General features: G+C 47.8%; 1 protein-coding gene and 1 pseudogene across 5 annotated transcripts; both read left to right on the top strand.

Moving 5' to 3' along the window:
* The first annotated feature begins 12,251 nt into the window (after positions 1–12,251).
* Positions 12,252–17,356, top strand: LOC130122516 (peroxiredoxin-like 2A; annotated as a pseudogene).
* A 766-nt stretch (positions 17,357–18,122) lies between these two features.
* On the top strand, positions 18,123–25,171 carry LOC130122906 (peroxiredoxin-like 2A). 5 transcript variants are annotated; one of them, XM_056291968.1, is made up of 7 exons: positions 18,148–18,180; positions 20,827–21,069; positions 22,490–22,669; positions 23,287–23,378; positions 23,528–23,668; positions 23,766–23,930; positions 24,071–25,171. In XM_056291968.1, exons 2-7 carry the CDS (start codon positions 20,865–20,867, stop codon positions 24,164–24,166), a joined length of 879 nt encoding a protein of 292 aa, XP_056147943.1. In that variant the 5' UTR covers positions 18,148–18,180; positions 20,827–20,864; the 3' UTR covers positions 24,167–25,171. The 5 variants fall into 5 exon arrangements, with proteins under 5 accessions (XP_056147946.1, XP_056147943.1, XP_056147945.1 ...); XM_056291969.1 differs by lacking the exons at positions 18,148–18,180; positions 20,827–21,069 and adding exons at positions 18,881–18,891; positions 19,296–19,313; XM_056291967.1 differs by lacking the exon at positions 18,148–18,180 and adding an exon at positions 19,290–19,313.
* The last annotated feature ends 1,561 nt before the right edge of the window (positions 25,172–26,732 follow it).

The raw sequence follows: 26,732 nt of genomic DNA, 5'->3' as shown, positions 1-26,732 counted from the left end.
CCCCGTGTCGGAGGTCCGGAGACGGAGGATGCTCGGGTCAGTGGCCTGGTCAGCGGCCATCTGTGCATAGTCCAGGCCTAGGTGGACCGCTCCAATCACTGCCCTAGAGAGGCAGTCAGCTACCTGGTTAGACTTACCAGCGACGTGCTGGATGTCGGTAGTGAATTCCGAAATGTAGGAGAGTTGTCGCTGCTGGCGAGCGGACCATGGCTCGGCCGTCTTGGACATGGCAAACGTGAGGGGCTTGTGGTCCACGTGCGCAGTAAACTCGCGGCCCTCTAGCAGGAACCGGAAATGCCGGACGGCGAGCCAGAGACCGAGTAGTTCCCTGTCAAAAGTACTATACTTGCGCTCTCGGGGTGTAAGTTGGCGACTGAAAAAGGCCAAAGGCTGCCAAGCCCCCCCCACCCACTGCTCGTGAACCGCACCAACAGCATAGTCCGATGCATCCATGGCTATGGAAATAGGCGCTGTAGGTGAAGGATGCGCTAGCAGGGTAGCCTGGGAGAGCGCAGCTTTAGTCTCGGTGAACGCACGGTCCCGCTCTGCTGTCCAGTCGACCGCCTGGTTGGGGGACTTGCCTTTCAGCGCCTCGTACAGTGGCTGGATGATAAAGGCGGCTCGGGGAATGAAGCGGTGGTAGAATGTCACCATCCCGACGAACTCCCTGAGCGCACGAGCTGTTTGGGGGCGCGGAAAGGCCGCCACTGCTTCCACCTTTGAGGGCAGGGGGACCGCCCCGTCCCCAGTGATGCGGTGCCCGAGGAAATCAGTGGCCGTCAGCCCGAACCGGCACTTCGCCGTGTTGACGATCAGCCCATGCTGGCTGAGGCGTGTGAAGAGGGCGTGAAGATGGGACAGGTGTTCTTCCTCGGAGGCGCTGGCGAAGAGTATGTCGTCCAAATATACGATGATGACAGGAAGGCCACGGAGCACTGCATCCATCAGCCGCTGAAAGGACTGGGCCGCATTTTTGAGTCCAAATGGCATTCGTAGGAATTCAAATAGGCCGAATGGGGTAGTCACCGCTGTCTTGGGGATGTCCGAGGGGTGCACGGGAACTTGATGATAACCACGGACCAGGTCGACTTTTGAGAAGACGCGTTTGCCAGACAGGTTTGCAGAAAAGTCCTGGATATGCGGGACAGGATAGCGGTCGGGCGTGGTGGCGTCATTTAGTCGGCGGTAGTCCCCGCATGGGTGCCAACCTCCATCAGGCTTAGCGACGATGTGGAGTGGGGACGCCCACGGGCTGTCAGAGCGGCGGATGATCCCCATGCGTTCCAGGTGCTCGAACTCAGACTTGGCAATGGCGAGTTTGGCGGGGTCGAGACGTCTGGCTCTGGCGTAGACCGGGGGCCCCTTCGTAGCAATGTGATGCTCCACCCCATGCTTAGCGGCGGGTGCAGAGAAGGTAGGCTGGGTGAGGTCAGGGAACTCAGCGAGGAGGCGGTTGAACTTGTCTGCCTCTGAGAGAGAGTTGGCTAGACCTGCATAGGCCGCTTCCCCCCGCGTACATGCGAAGGAGGAGAAGGTTAAGGCGTCGACCAGACGGCTGTTCTGAATGTCCACTAGCAAACCGTAAGCGCACAAAAAATCAGCTCCGAGCAGGGGAAGCGTTACATTGGCCATGACGAACTCCCACGTGAAACGTTGTCCACCAAAACACAGTTCTACAGACCGCACGCCGTAGGTGTGGATAGGGCTGCCGTCAGCCGTCGCCAACTGGGGGCCCCTGTAATATATTCGATATATATTATCTGGATGTATCTTATACTGCTAATATATCCATAACAGTGATTTGAGCCGAAGACCAATTCCCAACGTCTTGTCCTCTTTATTGTAGCTCTCCGACTGTCGCAGCAGTCAACATCCGGGGTATATGAGAGCCTAGCTTAACCACCACTAGGTAGCGTTGTTGGTCTACTACACTCCTCCCCCTTAAACTATGAAGTTCCCCTAATAAAATATTATCACTCTAAAACATGCTGATATGGCAAATTACTTTCAGCATCTTTTACTTGGTCATTACTGGTTACACAACCCACTTCGACCCACATTTGCCCATTTACATATCAGTCTCAGGAACTGTTTTTCACATTTTTTTCTGAACAGGAGTTGAACAATTTAGTCTCTCAGGAACTCTTTTATTCAGGAACTTGGCTGATCTTACAAAGAGTCGTTTTGGAGGTGCCCTCTCTCTCTGAGGGTATCGGCGCTCAACCACCTCAGGGGAAGTGGATGCTCGGTGAGGAGGCGACACGGCCTTGCCCACTGAACCTCGTAAGGGTGTTGCAAGCTTCTCCGGAGCCTGCATCCTTGGAACGGGTGTATCTTCAGGTGAGTACGGGCTAGCACCTATGGCTCCAGGTGTGCCTTTCCCCCCCAAATCCGCAACTGCAGGGTAGGTGTTGCTGATACCCATCTGGTCATCCTGAAACTGAAATGCCTCAGGAGGACTGGAGGGTCGGTCGAACAGCAGATGGTCAATGTGGACTGAACGTCGGTTCACTCCATTCCACACCAGGTAGGTGACTGGTCCGAGTCTCTTTTCCACTGTCCCTTTCGTCCACCTCTCCTTTCCTCCACGGAAGTTTCGGATCAGTACTGAGTCCCCCTCTGACAGATGTCTCAGCTTCGAGGCGGGTTGGTCATGATAGTCCTTCTGCTTTTGTTGTTTGTCCCCCACCACTCGAGCGAGGTCTGGCTTCAGCAGGCTGAACCTGGTCCTAGACTGACGTTTGAGGAACAGTTCTGCTGGTGTGCAACCTGTAACGCTGTGTGGTGTGGTCCTGTATGACAACAGGAAGTTGGCGAGCCTGTGTTTTACTGTAATAGTGACGTTTTGTTTCTTCTCATCGAGCAGCTGTTTCAGAAGTGAAGCTTTCACCGTCTGGACTGCTCTCTCTGCGGCACCATTAGAAGCAGGATGGTAAGCTGGCACCAAGGTCTGCTTAATGCCGTTGCTTTTCAGGAATGTTTTGTACTCCAGCGAGGTGAATTGTGGACCGTTGTCCGAGACGATCTCCTCAGGAAGACCGTAGGACGAAAAGATGCTCCGCAGCACTTCGATCGTTTTGGCGACGGTAGTTGTTGCCATGGGGATCACCTCAAGCCATTTTGAATGACTGTCTACTAACACTAGGAAGTGTTGCTGATCCTTCTCTGCAAAGTCAATATGTAGCCTCTGCCACACTCTCGTAGGCCACTGCCAGCAGTGTAGTGGTGCTACTGCTGGTAGCTTCCTCACACTCTGACAAGCATCACATTGCTGTACTGCACGTTCGATATCACTGTCCAACTGAGGCCACCATAAATAGCCCCTCGCCAAACTTTTCATCCTGCACCCTTGGTGTAGGTCGTACAGTAGTTGTTCTCTGTGTGCTGGTGGGATGATAATTCGAATTCCCCACAGAATGCATCCTTGTTCCACAGACAGTTCATTCCTTCGGTTGAAGTACGGTTTCAGTGTGTCATTGTTGATGTAACTTGGCCATCCAGACCGGGTCAGTTCCAGTACCTTGCATAGGACTGGGTCCTTGAGAGTGCTCTGTGCAATCTCTGTAGCCTGCACGGGTAGCGCATCTACTAATGAGAAATAAAAAATGCTGTTCTCCTCCGCTGTTTTGTCCTTTTCTTTCCCCGGCAGTCTAGATAACGCATCCGCATTTGCATTGTCCGCTGACGTTCTGTACTCTATACTGTAGTCATAAGCCATAAGCCTCAGTGCCCATCTCTGCATATGCAAAGCGGCTAGTGTAGGGATTTCTGACTTGGGTCCTAAGATGGCAAGGAGGGGTTTGTGGTCAGTTATTAAACTGAATTTGCGGCCATAGAGATATTTATGAAATTTGGTCACGCCAAATATTATGGCCAACGCCTCCTTCTCTATCTGACTATATTTACTCTCTGCCTCTGTCAACGTACGTGACGCAAAGGCGATTGGTTTCTCGTCCCCATTTTCCATTATGTGTGACATTACCGCCCCTATCCCATAAGGGGATGCGTCACAAGCTAATTTCAGTGGTTTCTGCGTGTCGTAGTGTACTACTACTGAGCTTTTCACTAACTGTTCTTTGGCAGCCTTGAATGCTGCTGCACACTCTGGTGTCCATTTCCATTCGACTTCCTTCTTCAGGAGTTGGTGTAGTGGCTGCAATACGGTCGACAGATCTTTCAAGGTACGACTCGAAGTCCTCTTTACCTTCCTTGTATTTAGCAATATTGCTGATGAAATGCGCCATGCTTGTGCTTGGCTTGGCTAGCTAGTCTTTTCTTGCTAGCTGGCTGGAAGCTAGCTTGTAGCGTCACGTTGCTTCGTCCGCTTTTATTAACTACCGGGATTACCTTCTCACATTAAAGGTATCCCATCCGTCGTCGCCACTGTAATATATTCGCTATATTATCTGGATGTATTTTATACTGCTAATATATCCATAACAGTGATTTGAGCCGAAGACCAATTCCCAACGTCTTGTCCTCTTTATTGTAGCTCTCCGACTGTCACAGCAGTCAACATCCGGGGTATATGAGAGCCTAGCTTAACCACCACTAGGTAGCGCTGTTGGTCTACTACAGCCCCGCTCCCCGCCCATGATGTCGACGTCAGTAGCAGGGAGCACGCTTCTCTGTGCGCCCGTGTCACAGAGAAATCGCCGACCGGAGATGGTGTCGAGGATGAAGAGTAGCCTGCTCGTATCGCCAACACTCATGGCCACTACTGAGTGTTGGCCCTCTCGTTTCCCGTCGGCCTGTAGTTGCAGGGGGAACGGCACCGTTTAGCTTTCGCATCAAATCGAGCGTGGTACATACAGAGTCCAGAGGGCTTGTAGCGGTCTGACGCTGTGGCGCCACCGTCGGGCCACGCCCGCGATGTCGGCGGGGGGCCAGTGAAGGTAGGAGCCAGCAACCCGGCATGGGAGGAACGTTGTGTAGCGACGAAGAATCGGTCAGCCTCCTTTGCCAGCTCACGGGGATCAGTGATGGTGGAGTTAGCGAGCGCAGTCTGGACGTGGGGCGGCATGTTGCGCAGAAACAGCTCCCTAAACAGGAAACATGGCTTTTCTTGACCCAGTAGGTTTAACATCCTGCTCATTAGCTCCGATGGTTTGCCATCTCCCAAGCCCTGAATTGCGAAGAGGCGACGTGCTCTCTCCGTTGTTGACAGTTCAAAAGTTTCAAGGAGGAGATTTTTAAGTGCGGCGTATTTACCATCGGCCGGTGGGTTGGTTATGAAACCGCTTATCCTGGAAGCCGTAGCGCCCCCCAGCGCTGCCACTACGTAGTAGTACCTGGTGTCGTCTGCTGTTATGTCTCTGAGCGCGAACTGTGCCTCAGCCTGTGCGAACCATGTAGCCGCGGAAGACTCCCAAAACTCCGGCAGTTTAATTGCAACGGCGTTCGTAGCCATAATGTGTGTGGTTTCAGAAAACTTACCCGAAAACCGATGTCGGGGTCACCAGTGTAGAGCCGAAGGAACGAAGACCGTAGGTTCACACTTTAGCCGTGTAGGCAACTTTCTTTAATCAACGGTAAATCAGAGAGACAACAAAACCACAGCTCGACTGAGTGGAGGCGGCAAGAATAACCAGAAAACTGGCTGAACAACCATAACTTCACCCTGCGTTAACCTGCCAGGGCAACCATGACTTAACCCTTAGTTCCTGGGTTGAATTCTATCCCCAATACGTGTCCACCAAAGTTTCATAATAAATTTAAAAAAGGGGACCGGAGGGTGTGCTCCAATTATCGGGGCATCACATTGCTCAGTCTCCCTGGGAAAGTATACTCTAGGGCAGTGTTTCTCAACCGGGGGTCCGCGGACCCCTAGTGGTCCGTGGTGTAATTGCAAGGGGTCGGTGAAAATAAAATATCTTTAAAAAAAAGATCCTATTGTGGAGTTAGAAAACAACGAGACATGAGAGTAGACGTAGTCGAGGTAGTTTACTAGCTCCAACTTAGCATGTCATACATCTGACAACGACACTGAACTGACTGTGTACCGGAAGCGGAAGTGCATTATCTGACCCCTCGCCTCTTCCCTTAAAGGTACACCGTCCTCTTAGGTGAATGTCTCTCGATATATAGATGTGGGTTACCACACAGGCCCCCCCAGAATTCACCTACACAAAACAATGCAAAACAGCAAAAGTGCAAGTTATGAACATAAAAATAGACTCTACAACAGAACAGTCAATGACATAGTGCAAAGTCACGGGGAAAACAGGTGACGAGTCGGGAGGCGGACCCTGCGGCCATAACGGCTGCGCTTCACAGGAGGGGAAACAGATGGGGCCGAAGCAGGAACAGAGGCAGGTGCCGGGGCCGACCTAGGAGGGCGCCCCCGCCGCGGGGGTAGGGCCAATTGCATTGGCTCACCAATGTCCAAGTGAGCGGGCTTGAGACGGTCTATAGCGACCCGCTCCGGCCTGCCCCCCATGTCCACCACAAAGTTCTTATCCCCCGCCTCCAGGACGCGGAAGGGCCCGTCGTATGGGGGCTGCAGCGGGGACCGATGGCTGTCGTGCCTAATGAAGACGTACCTCGCCGATGGCAGATCCTTGGGGACGTAGGACCGGGGGAGGCAGTGTTGAGACATCAGAACGGGAGCGAAGGCACCGGCAGCGCTCCGGGACGCACTGAGGTGAGAGGCGGCCGACCAGGGAGCTGTAGCATCCGGAAGAAACTCCCCCGGAACCTGCAGGGGCTGGCCATACACCAGCTCAGCGGAGGAGGTCTGGAGGTCTTCCTTCGGGGCCGAACGCAGGCCGAGCATGACCCACGGGAGCCGGTCCATCCAGTCGCAGCCAGTGAGGCTTGCCCGCAGAGCGGCTTTCATGTCCCGATGGAACCGCTCACAAAGTCCGTTGCTCTGCGGGTTGTACGCCGTAGTGCGGTGGATCTTCACCCCCAGGTGCTCAGCGACCGCAGTCCAGAGCTCCGAGGTAAACTGGGAGCCCCGGTCGCTCGTGATGTCACCAGGCGTGCCGAAACGGGCCACCCAGCAGCCGATGAACGCCCGTGCTACCTCTGCTGCCGTCTAGGAGGACAAGGGAATAGCCTCTGGCCACCTGGTGGCCCTGTCCACAATAGTGAGGAGGAACGTATAACCACGGGAGGGGGGCAGGGGACCCACCAGGTCAACATTGACGTGGTCAAACCGCCTCTCTGGAACCACAAACGGCGCCAAAGGGGCCTTGGTATGGCGGTGCACCTTGGCGCGTTGGCACGCCACACACGAGCCAGCCCAGGCTCTAACATCCTTACGGAGCCCAGGCCAAACGAACTTGATGCTCACCAGCTTGATCGAGGCCTTCACTCCCGGGTGGGAAAGGCCGTGGACGGTGTCGAAAACTCGGCGCCGCCAGGAAGTAGGCACCAGGGGGCGCGGTTGACCGGTGGAGATGTCACAGAGGAGGGTGGTGTTGGCTGCGTCGAACGTCACGTCCTCCAGCGGTAGCGAGGTAGGGGTCGACCGGTAGCCTTGAACGGTCGCGTCCTTGGCTTGGTCCGCTACCATAGCGGCGTAGTCGAGTCCCAAGTGAACGGCGTTAACAACCGCCCGTGAAAGGCAGTCGGCGACGAAGTTATCCTTGCCCGACACGTGTTGTATGTCCGTGGTAAACTCGGAAACCGCCGCGAGATGGCGCTGCTGACGCCCAGACCACGGTTCTGAGGTTTTGGCCATACAGAACGTCAGCGGTTTGTGGTCCACGAAAGCGGTGAACTGTCGGCCCTCCAATAGGAACCTAAAGTGTCTGGTTGCGAGGAAGAGACCCAGTAGTTCCCTATCAAAGGTGCTGTATTTGCGCTCGCTCTCACGGAGTTGTTTACTGAAGAACGCTAACGGCTGCCAGCCCCCCCCCCACCCACTGCTCACACACGGCCCCCACGGCGTAGTCGGAGGCATCCGTTGTAAGGGCTATGGGGGCGGCAGGCGACGGGTGAGCTAGCAGCGCAGCGTTGGCCAGTGCGGTCTTGGCGGCCACAAAAGCCTCGTCCATCCCCGAAGACCAGTCCAGCTCGTCCTTAGACTTCTTACCCCGCAGGCCCTCATACAGGGGACGCATGATGTGGGCGGCACGGGGCAGGAAACGGTTATAAAAGTTCACCATGCCCAGGAATTCCTGCAGCGACTGTACAGTGCGGGGGCGGGGGAACATGGTGACAGCCTCAACCCTGGCAGGGAGGGGAACGGCCCCCTGTGGAGTGATGTGGTGCCCGAGGAAGGTGATGGATGACTCCCCGAACTGACACTTAGCTGGGTTGATGATGAGGCCGTGTTCGCTGAGCCTGTCGAACAGCTGTCTGAGGTGCGTCATGTGTTCCTCCGCCGACGCGCTGGCCACGAGGATGTCGTCTAAGTACACAAACAAAAATGGCATGTCGCGGAGCACAGAATCCATAAGGCGTTGAAACGTCTGCGCCGCCCCTTTAAGGCCGAAAGGCATACGTAAGAACTCAAAGAGCCCAAAGGGTGTGATGACAGCCGTTTTTGGGACATCCAGTGGGTGGACCGGCACTTGGTGATACCCCCGCACTAAGTCAATTTTGGAATAGATGGCAGCGCCCGCCAGGTGGGTAGAGAAATCTTGTATGTGCGGTATGGGGTACCGGTCGGGGGTCGTGGCATTGTTTAGGCGACGGTAGTCCCCGCACGGGCGCCAACCCCCGTCGGCCTTAGTAACCATGTGAAGAGGGGAAGCCCACGGACTGTCAGAACGGCGGACAATGCCGAGGCGCTCCATAGTCGAAAACTCCTCCCTGGCTATTGCGAGCTTGGCCGAGTCGAGGCGTCGGGCCCGGGCGTAAACTGGGGGGCCCACTGTGGTGATATGATGTTCCACGCCGTGCTTGGCCACCGCCGAGGAGAAGGTGGGTGTGGTGAGCTCGGGGAAATTTGCGAGCAGGCGTTGGTATGGATCCCCGGTGGAGAGTGTGTTAGCGAGGCACAGCGCTCCTGCGCCCCCAAGCGTGCAGGGGTATGACGCAAAAGAGACGGCATCAATCACGCGACAGTTTTTAACATCCACCAGCAGGTTGAAAGCACAGAGGAAATCCGCACCTAGGAGCGGGGTGGATACAGCAGCCATCACAAAGTCCCAGCCGAAACGTCGGCCGCCAAAACACACGTCTACATGTCTGATACCGTACGTCCGAATGGACGTGCCGTTGGCGGCGTCCATCTGGGGGCCGTGACTGTCGGTCATCGTGTCCACAGCTTGTGCTGGTAGTATGCTGCGTTGAGCGCCAGAGTCAACCAGCAGCCGTCGGCCCGACAAGGAGTCTCTGATGAACAACAGCTTGCAGTCACGGCCGGCGCCCATAGCCGTTAACGAGCGCCGGCCTTGGCGTTTCCCTGAACCCTGTAACTGCAGGGTTTGCGACACTGTTTTGCTTTTGCCCCAAACCTGGCATGGTAATAACAGAGCCCGTCGTCAGGTTGGCGGCGGGCTGTCACCGCAGCCGCGGTGTCCATATAGTCGTACACAGGTGGTGGTGGGGCGGTCTGGTGGGGTAGCAGGGCATGCACAAACTGTTGCCGGTTGGCCAGGAAAACCCTGTCTGCTTCAGCAGCCAGAGAACGGTAGTCCTTGGAGGCGGCGAGAGGAGAACTGGCCAGTGCTGTGCGTACAGGTGCGGGGAGCTGCCTCAGAAAAATGTGTGTGAAAAGAAAGGCCGGATCAGCCGATCCCAGCACAGACAGCATTTTTTCCATTAACTCAGACGGTTTGCCGTCGCCGAGGCCATTCGGGGACAGTAAACGGTCTGCCTTCTCCAGCTCCGACAGTTCAAATAGTTTCAGGAGGAATGTCTTTATAGCATCGTACTTGCCAGCAGCTGGCGGAGCTTCCAACAGTGTCATTGCTCGCGCTGTTGTCGATGCGTCTAACGCCGCCACTACGTGGAAGTACTGCGTTGCATCCTGCGTTATCCCTCTCAGCTGGAACTGGGCTTCCACATGTTGAAACCACGGCCGTGGATTATGCTGCCAAAAGTCGGGTAGCTTCACAGTAGCGGCATAAATGCTAGCGTTAGCAATAGCCATGTTGTTAGCACCGGCGTCGTCGTTGTCAGACATACTCGTATTAGTAGTTCGATCACGTCGGGGTCACCAATGTGGAGTTAGAAAACAACGAGACAGGAGACGTGAGAGTAGACGTAGTCGAGGTAGTTTACTAGCTCCAACTTTGCATGTCATACGTTCGACAACGACACTGAACTGACTGTGAACCGGAAGCGGAAGTGCATTATCTGACCCCTCGCCTCTTCCCTTAAAGGTACACCGTCCTCTTAGGTGAATGTCTCTCGATATATAGATGTGGGTCACCACACTATGACATTTATAGAAATAGGATTATTTTACTCAAATGTGACTGAGACCTTTATCTACCTAAACTATAAAGGGTAACAGGACTTTTTTCTCTAATTACATTTTTCACAAGTGTAATTTATTGTATTTTAATACGAGATCTCGCTCCCGTTTGCATTGTTAAAAGTTACTGCATAAAAATTCTGTTGTTACATATATCTGAAAGTTACTGAATACACATTCTGTTTTGTTACATATATCTGAAAGTTACTGCATAAGAATTCTGTTTTGTTAACTATATCTAAGTTACAACTGAAAGCTCTTATTTTTGCCCCAAAGAGTGAATAAATGCTATAATGCAATTTAAAATGCAGTTTCTACTGTTTCTATCAAATTGCAACCCCCCTCCCCCAAGATCAGGTGGAGGGGTCCTCAGGGTAGATCAAAAATACGCAGGGGGTCCAGGACCCCAAAAAGGTTGAGAACCACTGCTCTAGGGTGCTCGAAAGGAGGCTCTGACTGATTGTCAAACCTCAGATCCAGGAGGAACAATACGGATTCCATCCCGGCCGTGGAACAACGGACCAACTCTTTACCCTTGCGGAAGTGGGGGGGGGGGCACGGGAGTTTGACCAGCCAGTCTACATGTGTTTTGTGGACTTGGAGAAGGCTTACAACCATGTAATCCGGGGCACTCTGTGGGGGGTACTGCGGGAGTATGGGGTACCGGGACAGTTGCTACAAGCTACCCGGTCCTTGTATAACCAAAGTGAGAGCTGTGTCCGCATTCTTGGCACAAAGGCAAACACGTTTTCGGTGGGTGTCGGACTCCGCCAAGGTTGTCCCTTGTCTCCGATTCTGTTTGTGATATTCATGAACAGGATCTCAAGGTGCAGCCAAGATGAGGAGTGTGTGTGCTTTGGGAACCTCACAATTGCATCTCTGCTCTTCACAGATGACGTGGTTTTGTTGGCTTCATTAGAACGCGACCTCCGGCACGCACTGGGGCGGTTTGCAGCTGAGTGTGAAATGGCCGGGATGAGAGTCAGCACATCCAAGTCTGAGGTCATGGATCTCTACCGGAAAATGGTGGATTGCTCCCTCTGGGTTGGGGATGAGTTGCTGCCCCAAGTGAAGGAGTTCAAGTATCTCGGGGTCTTGTTCACGAGTGAGGGTAGGATGCATAGCCGCGGGAACATATTTTGAGCGGGGGGGCTGAGAAAAAAGGGGGGTCGAGTTTTGCCAGGATTGACATTATGACTGCATAGCCTAGACGCTTAAAACATTGATAAATGACTAGAATGCAAGTTAGTTGCTGCTGAGGGACAAATAGACTCACTCACTCTCTCTCTCTCTCTCTCTCTCTCTCTCTCTCTCTCTCTCACACACACACACACACACACACACACACACACACACACACAGTGGTGTCAGGCCTAACGTTATGGGCGCTGCTTTGCTATGCGAAGTGCTTGTACGCTGACTGTGATGCTGAACATCAACACTCATTTATGGATGACACATAAAAGCACATCACCACACAAATGCAGACTGCTTGGCGGCAGCATTAAAAAAGCAAACACATAAAGACACGTAATATGTATGCCTATAGCCAAAGCACAATCTCCAAAACACAACTGCAGGCTGCGCGGCGGCAGCATCTAGCCTAAAAATCAACCTATAGTAACACATGGGCTTATCAGCCACATGCAATCTCCAAACACAACTGCAGGCTGCATGGCGACGGCATATAAAAATCAACCCATCCATACACATAGACCTATCAGCCACGGTCTCCAATCAAGAAATATATAATTGTCTTGCCTTACTGTCAGCCTGCATGCAGAACTCCAAACGTGGCCTTTCTCTCCGGGTTGGCGCTGATAAAGCCCCTCATGAGGGCATCAGTGCCCAAACTGTCCAATATATTTCCATGAACATGCATCAGAGCAAGAGCTCTGGCTCTGGGTCGCTGAGCAGGCGTGGACAGCCCCTGTCAGACAGTGGCTTCTGTGGGCACTCCCCACCTCCAGTGGAGGGCTATGAGGCGGTGGTGAGGGAACTGGAGGAGAAACTGAGTGAGAGAGATTTGGAGCTGCAGCAGCTCCGGGAAAACTTGGATGAGAATGAGGCTGCCATCTGCCAGGTGAGGTGCTACACAGAATTTACCAGCTAGCCATATAAATGAATACAACAATAATGATATGATTACTTGTTGTTGTTGCTATTGTTGACGTCACTGTAATCAGCAGTCGATTTTGTGAAAGATTTTCAAGGGATATGGTGGAGAACAGTGAGAACAACTATCCTGGTGGGGGGGGGGGCGAAGGGGGTCACTCCAAAAACCCACAGTCATCTTTTAAATTAGTTTTAGGCATATATAGTCTTAAAGATGTACTATAGAGTGTATGGCTACTAGTAGCACTACTGAGCAAAATGGGTCCCTGTAGCTTAACAAAAACACTTAACATCACGCGAGCTTCCAAGCCACCGCTAAAATCTGGATATAAACACTGTAGCCATCTAAATATGAAAATTAAGATTTCCAAACTTCTTTGAAGGTAATAACTTCTCAACATAGTCAGTGGTGTAACAACAAACCATACGTCTGCATGGGTTAATTTATGAATGTAAACAAATCCATGTTTGTGTACATAGAATACTGCAGTTCAGCTTTAACCATTACTATTAAAGATTTTCTTACACCAAGTGTATTTAAAAACAATTTGAGAGCGCAGAAAAAAAATCAATCCTCTGGCCTTGTGGATTAGTTTTGTGATTAGATTCCCCTTTTGTTTATACTATAATAGCATATATGTTTTTGTAATTCTTTACTCATTACACTTTTGACTGTGTTGAGAATTCATTCCATAACAATATTCATTCACTACAGAATGCTCTGTCATTGCTACACTCGCCTACACTGCCCAAAAGAAAAGGCTTGCTAATATTATCCTTGTTTCAAAAGGTCAAGTCGGAGATGACTTGGCACAAGTTATGTTAGCAGTAGCCTAACTGAGCTTTCACCCTTTTGTCTGAAAGGTGTATGAGGAGAAGCAGCGGCGCTGTGAAAAGGAGATGGAGGAGCTGAGGCAGAGCTGCTCCACCAAGATGAAGCAGGCCTCTCAGAAGGCCCAGAGGGCTCAGCAGGTGCTGCAGCTGCAGGTATGCTTGTTGTGAATGTATTTGAACACGGACATTTATGCAGACCAGTGGTATGAAAATAATACGCTGTTCAGTAAAGGAATTGACGAGTCCCGAAGCTCTACATGTCTACTGGGGAAAAAAGGCCAAGCTGAAGTTTATCTAAAGTCATCCTAAAGGCAAGGCCCAATCTGTGATTTATTAGATAAGGTAATTGGGGTATATTTATTGATTGAAAAAATAAGCAAGTCTGAGGCCATGGTTCTCTACTAGAAAATGGTGGATTGCTCCCTCCAGGTTGGGGATGAGTTGCTGCCCCAAGTGAAGGAGTTCAAGTATCTTGGGGTCTTGTTTACGAGTGAGGGTAGGATGGAGCAGGAGATTGACAGACGGATTGGTGCAGCATCAGCAGTAATGTGGATGTTGTACCAGACTGTTGTGGCGAAGAAGGAGCTGAGCCGGAAGGCAAAGCTCTCAATTTACTAGTCAATCTTCGTTCCAATCCTCACCTATGGTCATGAGCTTTGGGTAGTGACCGAAAGGGTGAGATCGCGGATACAAGCGGCTGAAATGAATTTCCTCCATAGGGTGTCTGGGCTCAGCCTTAGAGATAGGGTGAGGAGCTCGGACATCCGGAGGGAGCTTGGAGTAGAGCCGCTGCTCCTTCGCATCGAAAGGAGCCCGTTGAGATGGTTCAGGCATCTGATTAGGGTGCCCCCTGGGCGCCTTCGTTTGGAGTTTTACCGGGCATGGCCAACTGGGAGGAGACCCTGGGGTAGACCCAGAACTTGCTGGAGGGACTACATGTCCAATCTGGCCTGGGAACGCTTTGGGATCCCCCAGGAGGAGCTGGAGGGTGTTGCTGGGGAGAGGGACGTCTGGAGTGCCCTACTTAGCTTGCTGCCACCGCGACCCGACCTCGGAAAAGTGGCTGAAGATGAGATGAGATGAGATGAATTCTTATCAGAATATAACATTCCTGTACTTCCTAGAGAATTCGCTATTGTCTTTGATGCTATTCCATCAGGTATTAAATCTCTGTTGTCATCTTCAACCAGAGATATTATCATTCAAACTATTCCACTAGAATTATACATAGGGAATTCAGATCCTTTTTTGAGTAGAAAAACTAATAATACACATATAAGGGGAATAATCCAGAATAGCACAATTAGTAAACCTACTTCTGTTTTTGTTTGGAATAATTTATATACGCATATAATTTGATCATCATCTCATCATCAGCTGCTTCTCCCGGATCGGGTTGCAGTGGCAGCAAGCTAAGTAGGGCACTCCAGACGTCCCTCTCCCCAGCAACGCCCTCCAGCTCCTCCTGGGGGATCCCAAGAGATTCCCAGGCCAGATTGGACATGTAGTCCCTCCAGCGAGTTCTGGGTCTACCCCAGGGTCTCCTCCAAGTTGGACATGCCTGGAAAACCTCCAAAGGAAGGCGCGCCGGAGGCATCCTAATCAGATGCTCGAACCACCTCAGCTGGCTCCTTTCGACACGAAGGAGCAACAGCTCTACTGCGAGCTCCCTCCGGATGTCTGAACTCCTCACCCTATCTCTAAGGCTGAGCCCAAACACCCTATGGAGGGAACTAATTTCAGCTGCGTGTATCCACAATCTCACCCTTTTGGTCACTACTCAGAGCTCATGACCATAGGTGAGGGTTGGAATGAAGATTGACTGGTAAATTGAGAGCTTTGCCTTCCAGCTGAGCTCCCTCTTCACCACAATGGTCTTGACCACAACAAAGAGGGAGACCCGGAACAAGGAAGTCTGTATCAAAATCAACTCTAAACTACAACTAACATTGTTTTTCTCAACCATTATTTAAGGTAAATGAATAAATTTGCTCCAAGTAACAGCAGGGTAATTTCTTCGACAGTGTAAGTGTTAAATAGGCTTTCCCCCTGACTGGCATTAAGGTGACGATACAGACTGGCTCTCTGATGAAAAACTCACTGGCAGCCTACGTGTTCTCCAACGAGGCTTTTACTCTGAATCCCATATCCACGTTTGACAGCTCAACGTGAGACTCAGCTGAATTTCTATCACAGTAAGTTCACGTAAGCGAGGCTTTTACTGTGATCGGACTGGTGGGAATGTAGTGGGCTTATGGTACTTAAGGGGCCAAACAGATTGAGGAGATTCATTCTCATCTTAGTAGCTGGAAGGCACAGACTGGTGAGTATGAATATGTTTCATGTTTAGTTGTCAAATTCAATTTCACGTTCAGTTTGTCAAATCCTGCAAATCCATCAAATCTTTTGTGATTTTTTTTTTGGTCATTTACTGGCTAAAGTTAATGCGTAGGTGCATTTGTGCCACTAATCAAAACAAATGTGCGAATGAAGAAACGAGCAGATGAATTTAGCAGTAGAAATAATGTGCTGCAGTTACAAGCTCTTAGGAGGGTTGGTATATTGTGGGGTGTAATGGTTTGTAACCACCACAGTCAGATGTTAACCTAGCTAAAATGATAATCTAGTATAGCAAACATTTTATGAGGAAAATAATCAACGTATAAGCCCACCTGTCTGGCACAAAAAGCAAAGACATGCACTCACAAAACATGACTGATCATTATTTATTTAGTATGCTACAGGCAGACACTTAGCAGGGAATGTAAACTTGCACATATTGCTTCCAGGAAAGGTCGTCCATGCACAGAGTACAGGGCCATGGTGACTGTGACTGCTGTCCTGAAGGCATTGAGCCTGTTTGTTGCAGAGCTCATCAGCTCCTTCACAGACTGGTTCCAAACTAAACCAGCATGGGCCGACCTGGAGGTGCTGGAAGAAACAGAGCTCAAGACCACTGGAGGAAGTAAGCCAGAGGACAGACATGTTCAGTCAAACAGAAAATAGTTACAGAATGGGCCAAAAATTTGAGTGCTTGAGTTTATCTTCGACCTTTTCTTCTGTATTGGTCTTACTATACTTGGCACTTGATGAATGAGTTAACCAGACATGAAGATGGAGATTAACTATAACGTTTCATGGGTTTCTTTTCAGTCCATGAGAAACACAAGGCAAAGACTCTTTGGGATAAAATGGGAGCAGTGGTCATGGTTGTACGGCGACCTGGATGATTACTGTGCAGAGAGGTATGTGACTATTTTTGGGACACATCCAGCTAATATTAGTTACCAGTGCTCTGAAGCTAAAATAATTGATTTTTACTGGCATTTTTTAAAGTCTAGTCCTCCCTCTCCTTTTCGTTGTTAATTTAGGAAGCTGCCGAGCTGTCCTCTTTAAAGTCCCAGCTGCAGGATCTTGAGGTCCCACTCTTTGCCATAGTCAAAGAAAATATTGGTAAGGAGCTGGATTGCTTCAAGAAGTACTTCACTGGGAAGGTCTACGTGGATCAGAAGGTCTGTTTTACAAAACCTCTGGCTGACCTTTTACCACTGCAATGGAGTGAAAAGTCTTTAATCCCCTTTATTGTTCTGCTTTATTAGAGAAATTTCTATGGCCCTCGAGAGCGGTGGATGTTCCTCTCTGTGTGTTTCCGTATTGGGGTGTGGAGGAGCCTCTGGCGGGCCTATCGGAGGGGCTTCACAGGCAATCTTAAGGGTGAAGGACTGGTCCTCGGGGGAGTCTTTGTCATCGGGCCTGGGAATCAGGTAGGGTAAGCTTGCATAATTAATGGTATGACCTATGTATCCCTGTTTTTACAATCCATGCAGTTAGCTGAGAGTCATATCCACTGAGACTTACAACGAGTGATCAGATCTCTTCATGGGACATATATCTGTTCTTTTCCAGGGTATACTGCTGGAACACCGTGAGAAGGAGTTTGGGGATAAAGTCAACAAGCTGGCAGTACTCAATACAGCCCGCAAGATCCAACATGGCTTCACCTCTGCAAAAGAAAATATAGAATGTGAATGAATGAAATGCTTGTTTTATGGATGTGATGTCGTATAATAGTGTTTGGGGTATTTTTCTAGCTGAACGTTGATAGTTCTTTACTGAAACATAACACAGATCAGGAATGTATTTTCACTATCAAAGCCTCTTACAATCTCTCTGCAAATCTAGAACTGTCTGTTATGGAATGCATTTGCATGCAACTCAAGTTTGTTTTTTTTTCTTCTTTTTTTTCTGGTTGCATCAGTTTTTACCTTATGGCCATGCCATACATATTTCAAATACCATGGTGGGGCATTTTCTGCGCATGTGTACCAGCTGTAACTGTGTAATGTCCGATTGCTTGCCTGTCCTGTGTTAATGTGATGGATTCCTGTGTGTTTTAATGATGGGCTGTTTTCTAAACTCTGCAGAGAGAGCAGCTCTGATGCTTACATGCAAATCCTTAGCTTTTCAGACAAATACACTTGACATCAGGAAAGTAATGAAATAAACGTTTAACTGGTTTCCTTAGAGCATTGCATGACCCCAGTGTTATTAACTTGTTATAAAATTAAATCTGATTTACCATTACAAGAAAGATTTGTACTGGGTAGGACAGTAATGTAAAATGCAAATAAATGAATCTGTCATCTTATTTTTATTTATTTATTTTTTCCATTTTTGTAACGTATGATGTATTTCACCTGGTCGTGTTTTGGACATTTGTACCAGGGTATGAGCGATATACTCAGGTCATCTGGTGCGATTAGTTTCCCTGGAATCTGAATCTACAAGTAAGCCTGCGTCGAAACCTGTTACCTGACGTTCGCAAGGAGGCGCTGAGTCTCCAATCATTGATTTCGGTAAGGACTGAGCATAAATGTTCAGAATGACGGTTTCATAATTTACAATTTAAATTTAATAGGTAGACCTCCTTTATGTCAGACCTAATCTTTAGTCATTGGCCAGCCACTAAACAAACGCTGTCAGCTCTGTATAGGAGAGGATGTGGTCAGGCTAGTAAGCTAAACGTGTCCATTTTACATAGACCGACTCTAAAGTATGCGGTCTGTTGCGTTTTTTAAAACCATATACCTTCATAGTCTAAATCATTTGCTATCTCATGTTTATGTCATTGGGTATGACGCTGCACTTTGAACGGTGTTGCGTCACATGTTGTAACCCCAAATAATGTTTCGCGCTTCCGCGACGCCACGGAAAGGCTCTATGAGAAATGTATTTTTTTTCTTCTGTTTATAGATTATTTTTTTAATCTTTTAAACTATTTTTAAGTAATCCGTTTTACAGACATCGGGCAAATCTAGTTATAAAAGGTCCGCTTTGAGTTTGAATGCACGCCACGGATTATATGGGCTATACATTCTTTCGGGGATACAAATTCTGGTGTCACGTGGTACTATCGATTCGCTATCAAGGACATCATGACACCCATTTTAGCAGAGCTGTCTCAATAATTAATTCGATTTTTTTTAACACCGACTCCATCTGTTTCTGTAAGTCTAGGTTTTGTAATCTAGTTGTTTATGGTCCCACCTGCTCACTAACGTTTATGAGTAAGTAATTTATGGCTAACTTTTGTCAGTCGACAATTTGTATGTATGAACTTTAATTTCGTGGCTAAATCTTACTCATATTATCAGTGGCCAGGACTGCTTGCAATCTGATCGGCACTGCAGTGACTGAAGTGAATCTAGCCACAACACAGCCATAGATGGATGCCAGACAATCTCCATGTTATATATCTTTCAGTTCTGACCTCCAATCTGCAAAAGGTTTGAGAGGCAATACTTAAGTGCGTTGGGATGGTGTGGGGTTTGGATTTACATTAGCTATATATGTCTGCAAAGCCCTGAATTGCTTACGTGTTGGAGACAGTGGCAAGTTAGTATACTATTAATTTTTACATTGAATTTGTTGAATTGGCTTGCGTTTTGTTTATTCTCATGGGGTCCTGAAGAAGGAACGTGTTTTAGAGGTGAGCTTTCAAATTGTGGTTTTAAAAGTCTTTGAGAGGAGGACTTTAAGTCACGTTGCTTGGCAAATGTAGCCAAGTTATTGTTATATTGTCTGAATGTAGTAATTATATGCACCCTTTTCTCAAGTTTACCTTTTTTTCTGTTTGTGCTATAGGCAGAACTAACTTTTATGCTGGTCTCTCTAACACATGTAAGGTCAAATAGAATTTAATGATGATGTGCTAGAGGAGCCAGCGCTTAAATCACACCCAAATAACATCAAAATGCATGTTGTAACAAGTTGTGTGCAGGTGTATTACAGTCTGTATTATACTTTATAACACCACACAATTTTGATAGTCAGCCACCATAGTATGAAGAATGCAAATCAATACATATTATGTTTGTGCAAGTATATATTCTCCTGTCCTTTATGTTCCTCAACAACTTTTAAGCTAAGGAACTTGGCAAGCTTTTTTGAATATAACTAAACTTAGACTTGGACTGGTGTATCAGTAACAATAATAGTGCATCTGATAATGCAATGATAATACACTTAAATGTATTCTGTATTTTCTATAACATTTTTCAAAACAGTCTCATTATAAAGATACAAAAGCAAGCAGTTTTTGTTTGTGTGAAATAGCTTGCATGTTTTGGTTGGTCTACTAGATTACTTGATGACATAATGACATGGTTTAGCCCGTTTTGGGCGGCACAGTGGCCCAGTGGTTAGCGCTGTCGTCTCACAGTAAGAAGGCTCCTGGGTTCGAACCCCGGGGTTGTCCAACCTTGGGGTCATCCCAGGTCGTCCTCTGTGTAGAGTTAGCATGTTCTCCTCATGTCTACGTGGGTTTTCTCCGGATGCTCCAGTTTCCCCCACCGTCAAAAGAAACATGCATGTTAGGGTTTATACTCCTGTCTGTCCCCCTGACCAAGGCAATGGGAAAAGAACTGGAGTTGGTTCCTGGGTGCAGCATGAAGGCGGCAGCCCACTGCTCCTAGCTACACACATCACAGCTAGGATGGGTTAATTTACAGTAACTGAATTTCCCCAAGGGGATTAATAAAGGAAACTTAATTTTCAATCCAATGACAGTAAAGTGGTCTTGTAACTGTAGCCTACCTTTCAGTACTATGATTGGAAGCTGGCTTCTATAGAAAGGCTGAAAAGCAGGGGTTATCTTACTCTGTACTCCATATTTTTAGTTACTTTTATTATTTTCTATTGTATAAGGCAAGGGTTTAACTATGCAGCAGTGCAAATTCCCTCCTCACAGTATATAATAAAGTGAATTCTACTTTGTTTTTTTTTCCCCCATAAAGGATGTTGTCTTCTCCTACACTATTCTTAAATTAGATTCACCACGCTGGTAACACTCGTACCCTAATCTCTCCTAAAAGCCAGAGAGAACCCACTGGAGATGACAGCTTGGTTTCATGTAACCACGGGTTGTATTGTGTTTGTGTGGCATGGTCCGTGGTGTGGCAAGCAGTTGGACTCCATCGTAGACTTGTGTTTCTCCTTTGCAGTGAATACCTGGCAGTGTGTAACGAGTCAGACACAGTCCATGGCTTTGGTGCAGGCTTTGTCCAGGTGTTCAACAACCCTGAGGTGGAGACTGTCCTCGCACAGCCCTGCCCTCCTTGTAGGGGGTGCTACTCTGAACAGCCAGCACTCCCACACACCCAGGCCCCCTTCTTTAAGAACCCCAGCTTCTCTATTCCACCAAAGTAAAACCAAAGCCAGTCCTGACCCAAACAAGCCCACCTCAGGCAAGATATGTTTAATTGCCTCTCCAGTCAACCTTTCTTTAGTCTGTTCTCTCCATGATTTTACAGTATACAAGCCTCTATGATGTGTTGAAATGTCTTTCATAACCCTGATTTTTATCTCAAAGGAGAATCAGAACCAAAACAAACACCATTCTCAATGGCAGATGGATTTAAAAAAAGACATCACCAAACACCTGAAACGTTTTGTATTACAATGTCCTTGTAATACAATAGAACATCCAAATAATGGTTGATTGCCATCTAAAGTAGCTGGCACATAGACATATCAGCCACTGATAAACTTTTATTTGTCTGCCAACCTTGAGCTACCGTCTGTTATCTTTGCTTTGCCTCAGTTGACGATTACCGAGCCATACCAAAAATCAGTTCAACCCCCAGTTTGTTCGTGATTACGGATATCACCGTCACAGACTGATAATGCAGCAGTCTGACGCCAGGCCGTGTGCACTAGCTGGGTATTGTTTCGTCTCCGTCTGTCTTGGGCAAACTGAGCTGTCATTGTGAGAGAAAATATGTGGAGAAATGCAAAACTGTTCCAAAAGTCAAACAGTTTGCTTTCCCAGCAGCCTGTCTGGCTGAGATTGGTTGTTTTGAAAATAAGCAGTGAAGGCTAAAATATCACAGTAAAGAATTTGTCTTTCTTTAAGTTCATCAAATATGTTTTATCTGTAAAGCTTTCTCTCTTTGTTAAAACTGATCCATGCTTTTATTTGGTCATGTCCTGACTCTCGTAACTCCCTCTGGACCTGTCTCAGCTGGCAGAGTAAAGTATCTCCAGATACCTCAATTTTAGCCCACTTTCACCAGCTATGAATACATCCATCCATCCATTATCCAAACCGCTTATCCTGCTGTCAGGGTTGCGGGGATGCTGAAGCCTATCGCAGCAGTTATTGGGCGGCAGGCGGAGAGACACCCTGGACAGGCCGCCAGGCCATCACAGGGCTGACACACACACACACATTCACACCTAGCGACAATTTGGTACGGCCGATTCACCTGACCTACATGTCTTTGGACTGTGGGAGGAAACCGGAGCACCTGGAGGAAACCCATGCATGGTGGCACAGTGGTTAGCGCGGTCGCCTCACAGCAAGAAGGTCCTGGGTTCGAGCCCTGGGGTAGTCCAACCTTGGGGGTTGTCCTGGGTCGTCCTCTGTATGGAGTTTGCATGTTCTCCCCGTGTCTGTGTGGGTTTCCTCTGGGTGCTATGAATACAGTTGAGGATTAATTTTAAATCGATTACCTCAGAGGTAACCTTTGAAATATCTATGTTTTTAATGCACATTTGGACTTGCTGTGTTTCTGAGCTTTGAAGCCATCAGCACAGACTAAGAATTTTGGTCAGCAATTCTTTGTGTTGTTATTATTAATCTCATGTTGTATTTTTGTGCTGCAGTGTTTTCTTCTGGGTTGGAGAGAGAGGTGTTTGATATGGGGATGTGGTCCCTGGGTCTAGGGGCACTCGGAGCAGCGCTGGCAGGGATCTTTCTGGCCAACACCGACCTGTGTCTATCTAAAGCTGCCCAGGCATCGCTGGAGTACCTGGAGGATGCTGACCTGCGATCCACCTCGGATGGTGGGGAAAATGCTCTTTATCATCTATCAGACTTTTCTGATTGAATACCTACTAGTGTCACTCAATAACAGTCCCATTTATTCAGTTGGAAGAAGTCGTTATTGTATGAGAATACATTATAGGATAGTTCACCCATGAGTAAAACATATTTGAGTGAGGGGAATTATAGCATTATGTCAGTGCAAGAGTAAGCCGATCAAAACTGTCTTACAACTTAATGTTTAAATGCATTGCACATGCATTGAATGAGGCCTTGTATAACCTCCCAGGCAAATCTCATGTTTACCTTAAACTCCACTGGTGGCTTTCTCTGGATTAGCTAACTGTAAAGGAAGAAAGAATATTAATGCTCAACGTTGTATTAGATGATTATCCTTACTCAGTACACTCTGATGTGCATGTTACCCATTTATCTGTGAGCGTGTTTGTTTCGGTTTCCGTAGTAGAACTTAGGTCAAATCATATGTAAGGTCTACCGTTTTGTCTTTGTTCAAGTACTCTGGGTATAATACATGCATCAAAATAAATATCCTTGATTCTTTGCAAGCAAAGCATCCTTGTTAAGATTGTGCCAAAGTGCATGCTTGTTTAAGCTCTGGTTGCATCTTTCTGTGCAGATGACGAGGTCATCAAAGCCAAGAGCCTGTGGGAAAAGAACGGGGCTGTGGTCATGGCTGTGCGGCGACCTGGATGATTTTTGTGCAGAGAGGTGACACAGGGCATCTCATTACTAATGGGAGTTACAGCAACCGACAATGCATGCTAACATTTGACAGCGAACTCACTCCCTCTATCTAGCTCACTGTCAGTCTCCTTTTATATCTGTCTGTCTGCACTTCTCTCTTTCTCAATCTGCAGGAGGCCACGGAGCTGTCCTCTCTAAAGCCCCAGCTGGAAGAGCTTGGGGTCCCTCTGGTTGCTGTGGTCAAAGAAAACATCGGCACAGAGATCCAAGACTTCAGACCACACTTTGCCGGAGACATCTACATCGATGAAAATGTAAGTTCCTTTTTATCTGCATTCACAAATTCCCGTAAGTCATCCCCACTCTCCTGTAAACTCCTTCTCAAACTGAGCTGAACTGTGCCCCTTGTAGAAACACTTCTACGGCCCCATACAGAGAAAGATGGGGGGGCTGGGTTTCATCCGTCTGGGAGTGTGGCAGAACTTCATGCGGGCCTGGAGGTCGGGTTACCAGGGCAACATGAACGGCGAGGGCTTCATCTTAGGGGGGGTGTTTGTCATCGGAGCAGGGGACCAGGTAGCAAAGCAAACCGAAATATGACAGATTGTGCAGACCGCACAATGGTTTCTGTTTAAAGTTGAGACGTCTCAGTAATACAACTGGAAGCACTGTTGTGTGTGTGTGTGTGCATGTTTTAACTGTCTCCTGTTTTGCAGGGGGTACTTCTGGAGCACCGTGAGAAGGAGTTTGGGAATAAGGTGGAAAACGCAGATGTCCTCGAGGCTGTTAAGAAAATTGTGCCGGTGAAATAATTTGGTTTTTGTCACCAACAGTTGATTTAGCGTTGTTCTCACAAAGACACGGCATTAGGGAAAGGACTAAGAAAATGTTTTAGGATTAATTCTCCAACACAAATATATTTGTTTACCGTTTTGAATTTACTCATTGCATCTGATGTTGCACGGTTTTCTGTTATTGCTAGAGCTGTATGTAATACTATCATTTTGAATCAAGGGCAGTGGCATTGGCAATTTTCTCTTGTTTACATAAAGTTGCAATCATTCAGTGATGTCGCAACGCTCTCTCTGTCGCTGGCCTGCAGTTGTAAGTCAATAATGTGAAATTTGTTCAGGTGATCTTGGCGCTTCTCTGTTTTTATTGTCAAATCAACTTCAGAAGTGGATTGCCTTCTATAGTGTGTGCAGGTGAAGGAACTGATAGTTGAGCAAAACAAAGCACTTGAGTGCAAAACAAAGTCACCGTCACATATAACTGATGGTTCCTTTATCTCCGCCAAACGCCAAAAAGCTAATGTCGAGGCCAGGGCTTTTAAAACGGGTATCTAAACAAATAAGGCACCTCATGGCAGCATAATTTTCATTCAGGTAAATTAACTTAAAGAACTTAATATTTGAGTAAACTCAGTCTCCTGTCCTTGTACAGCAACACGACTAACAGAATGCTGGATTATAAACTTGATTAAAATGTTGTGCAAAGCTGAAGTCACTCATATTAGCATCCACAAGTTTTTTTTTTTCATCTTTAGTTGTGAACCGTGTGATGCATCTCGGAAGGTACTCAAGCATGCCGCTAAATGAAGCAGGTGTGTGTGTTCTCTGTATGTGATAATGAAAACCTGACTTGAAACTCTACCATGAGAGGAGCAGGTTTGATGCCCAAACATGCATAGGTCAAGCCATAACTGCTATGTTGGTCGGTAGGCTTGGTGCTTGAAGCAGATGTTTTGTGTGTGAGTGTGTGTATGTGCGTGAGGGACAGAATGTCAGTAGTAGCACCAACTACAATAAATTGCAGAGACCTCAACACATCAGTCTGTGTCCTTCTTTACAACTATTTATTTTGAAATTCTTATTTAACTGTAATGTTTTATGTCCCAAACCATTTACTCTGAAATTGAAAGTAAAAGTACTAGTGTGCAGTACATTTATAAATACATTTTTTGTTTTGGCTGTTTTTGTTGGGCGGCACGGTGGCGCAGTGGTTAGCGCGGTCGCCTCACAGCAAGAAGGTCCTCGGTTCGAACCCTGGGATTGTCCAACCTTGGGGGTTGGTCATCCTGGGTCGTTCTCCGTGTGGAGTTTGCATGTTCTCCCCGTGTCTGCGTGGGTTTCGTCCGGGTGCTCCTGTTTCCTCCCACAGTCCAAAGACATGTAGGTCAGGTGAATCGGCCATACTAAATTGTCCCTAGGTGTGAATGTGTCGGCCCTGTGATGGCCTGGCAGCCTGTCTAAGGTGTCTTCCCCATCTGCTGCCCAATGACTGCTGGGATAGTCTTCAGTTTCCCGTGACCCCGATTGGGATAAGCAGCATGGATAATGGACGGATGGATATATTGAAAACTGAAGACTACCATTATGCAAGTAGCTAGAAAAAGCAGTGAGTTTCTCCGACTGAAAAAGGACAAACTTTTGGTTCTGGAGTTTGGAAAGCCATCTAACATAAACAGGAGACTTGATTTATCATAACGTGGTAGCAATGTTTAGCTTTTCACTTTTAACTGTACAGTTTGCATGTAGTTTTTTCACAATGCATGATATATTTTCTTACTTGCTCATAGGTTTTGAGTTTGGTAAGGTTAGCAATTGCTGAGTGAGTGATGGTTCTGGTATCTGAACAGCAAAAGTGTAGCATAGGAGAGTATATGGGTCTTATCGGAGTTATAAATGTAAAACTTGTTGTTTCAACAGCTTTGATGAGAGTATCCCAGTTGATAATAAGTACATGATATACCTAATATATCCATTCATACCATTCTCCATCTCTTTTACATCCAACCCACAGTTATCATTGGGATAATTACATCAGATAATTTGTATACTATTTTTTATTGCTACCATAAATAACCTATTATCAATGACAAAATATCACTTCAAGTATCCCGTGTCAGCTGAACTTTTTTATATACATTTTTATTGAAGTTGATAGTTTGAGGGAAATTCCCCGCAAGTTGGGTGTGAGATGGAAGAGAAAGAAGAATTCTGGAGGGAGTTGGATGATGTGGTGGAGAGGGTACCCAAGGAGGAGAGAGTGGTGATTGGAGCGGACTTCAATGGACATGTTGGTGAAGGGAACAGAGGTGATGAGGAGGTGATGGGTAGGTATGGTGTCAAGGAGAGAAATGTGGAAGGACAGATGGTGGTGGATTTTGCAAAAAGGATGGAAATGGCTGTGGTGAATACATATTTCAAGAAGAGGGAGGAACACAGGGTGACGTACAAGAGTGGAGGAAAGTGCACACAGGTGGACTATATCTTATGTAGAAGGCACGATCTGAAAGGGATTGGAGACTGCAAGGTGGTGACGGGAGAACGTAGCTAGGCAGCATTGGATGGTGGTCTGTAGGATGACTTTGGAGAC

Source organism: Lampris incognitus, chromosome 13, assembly GCF_029633865.1.
Source record: "Lampris incognitus isolate fLamInc1 chromosome 13, fLamInc1.hap2, whole genome shotgun sequence".
NCBI lineage: Eukaryota > Metazoa > Chordata > Actinopteri > Lampriformes > Lampridae > Lampris > Lampris incognitus.
The sequence above is the reverse complement of the archived record's forward strand: the minus strand, read 5'-3'. Positions and strand labels throughout refer to the sequence as shown.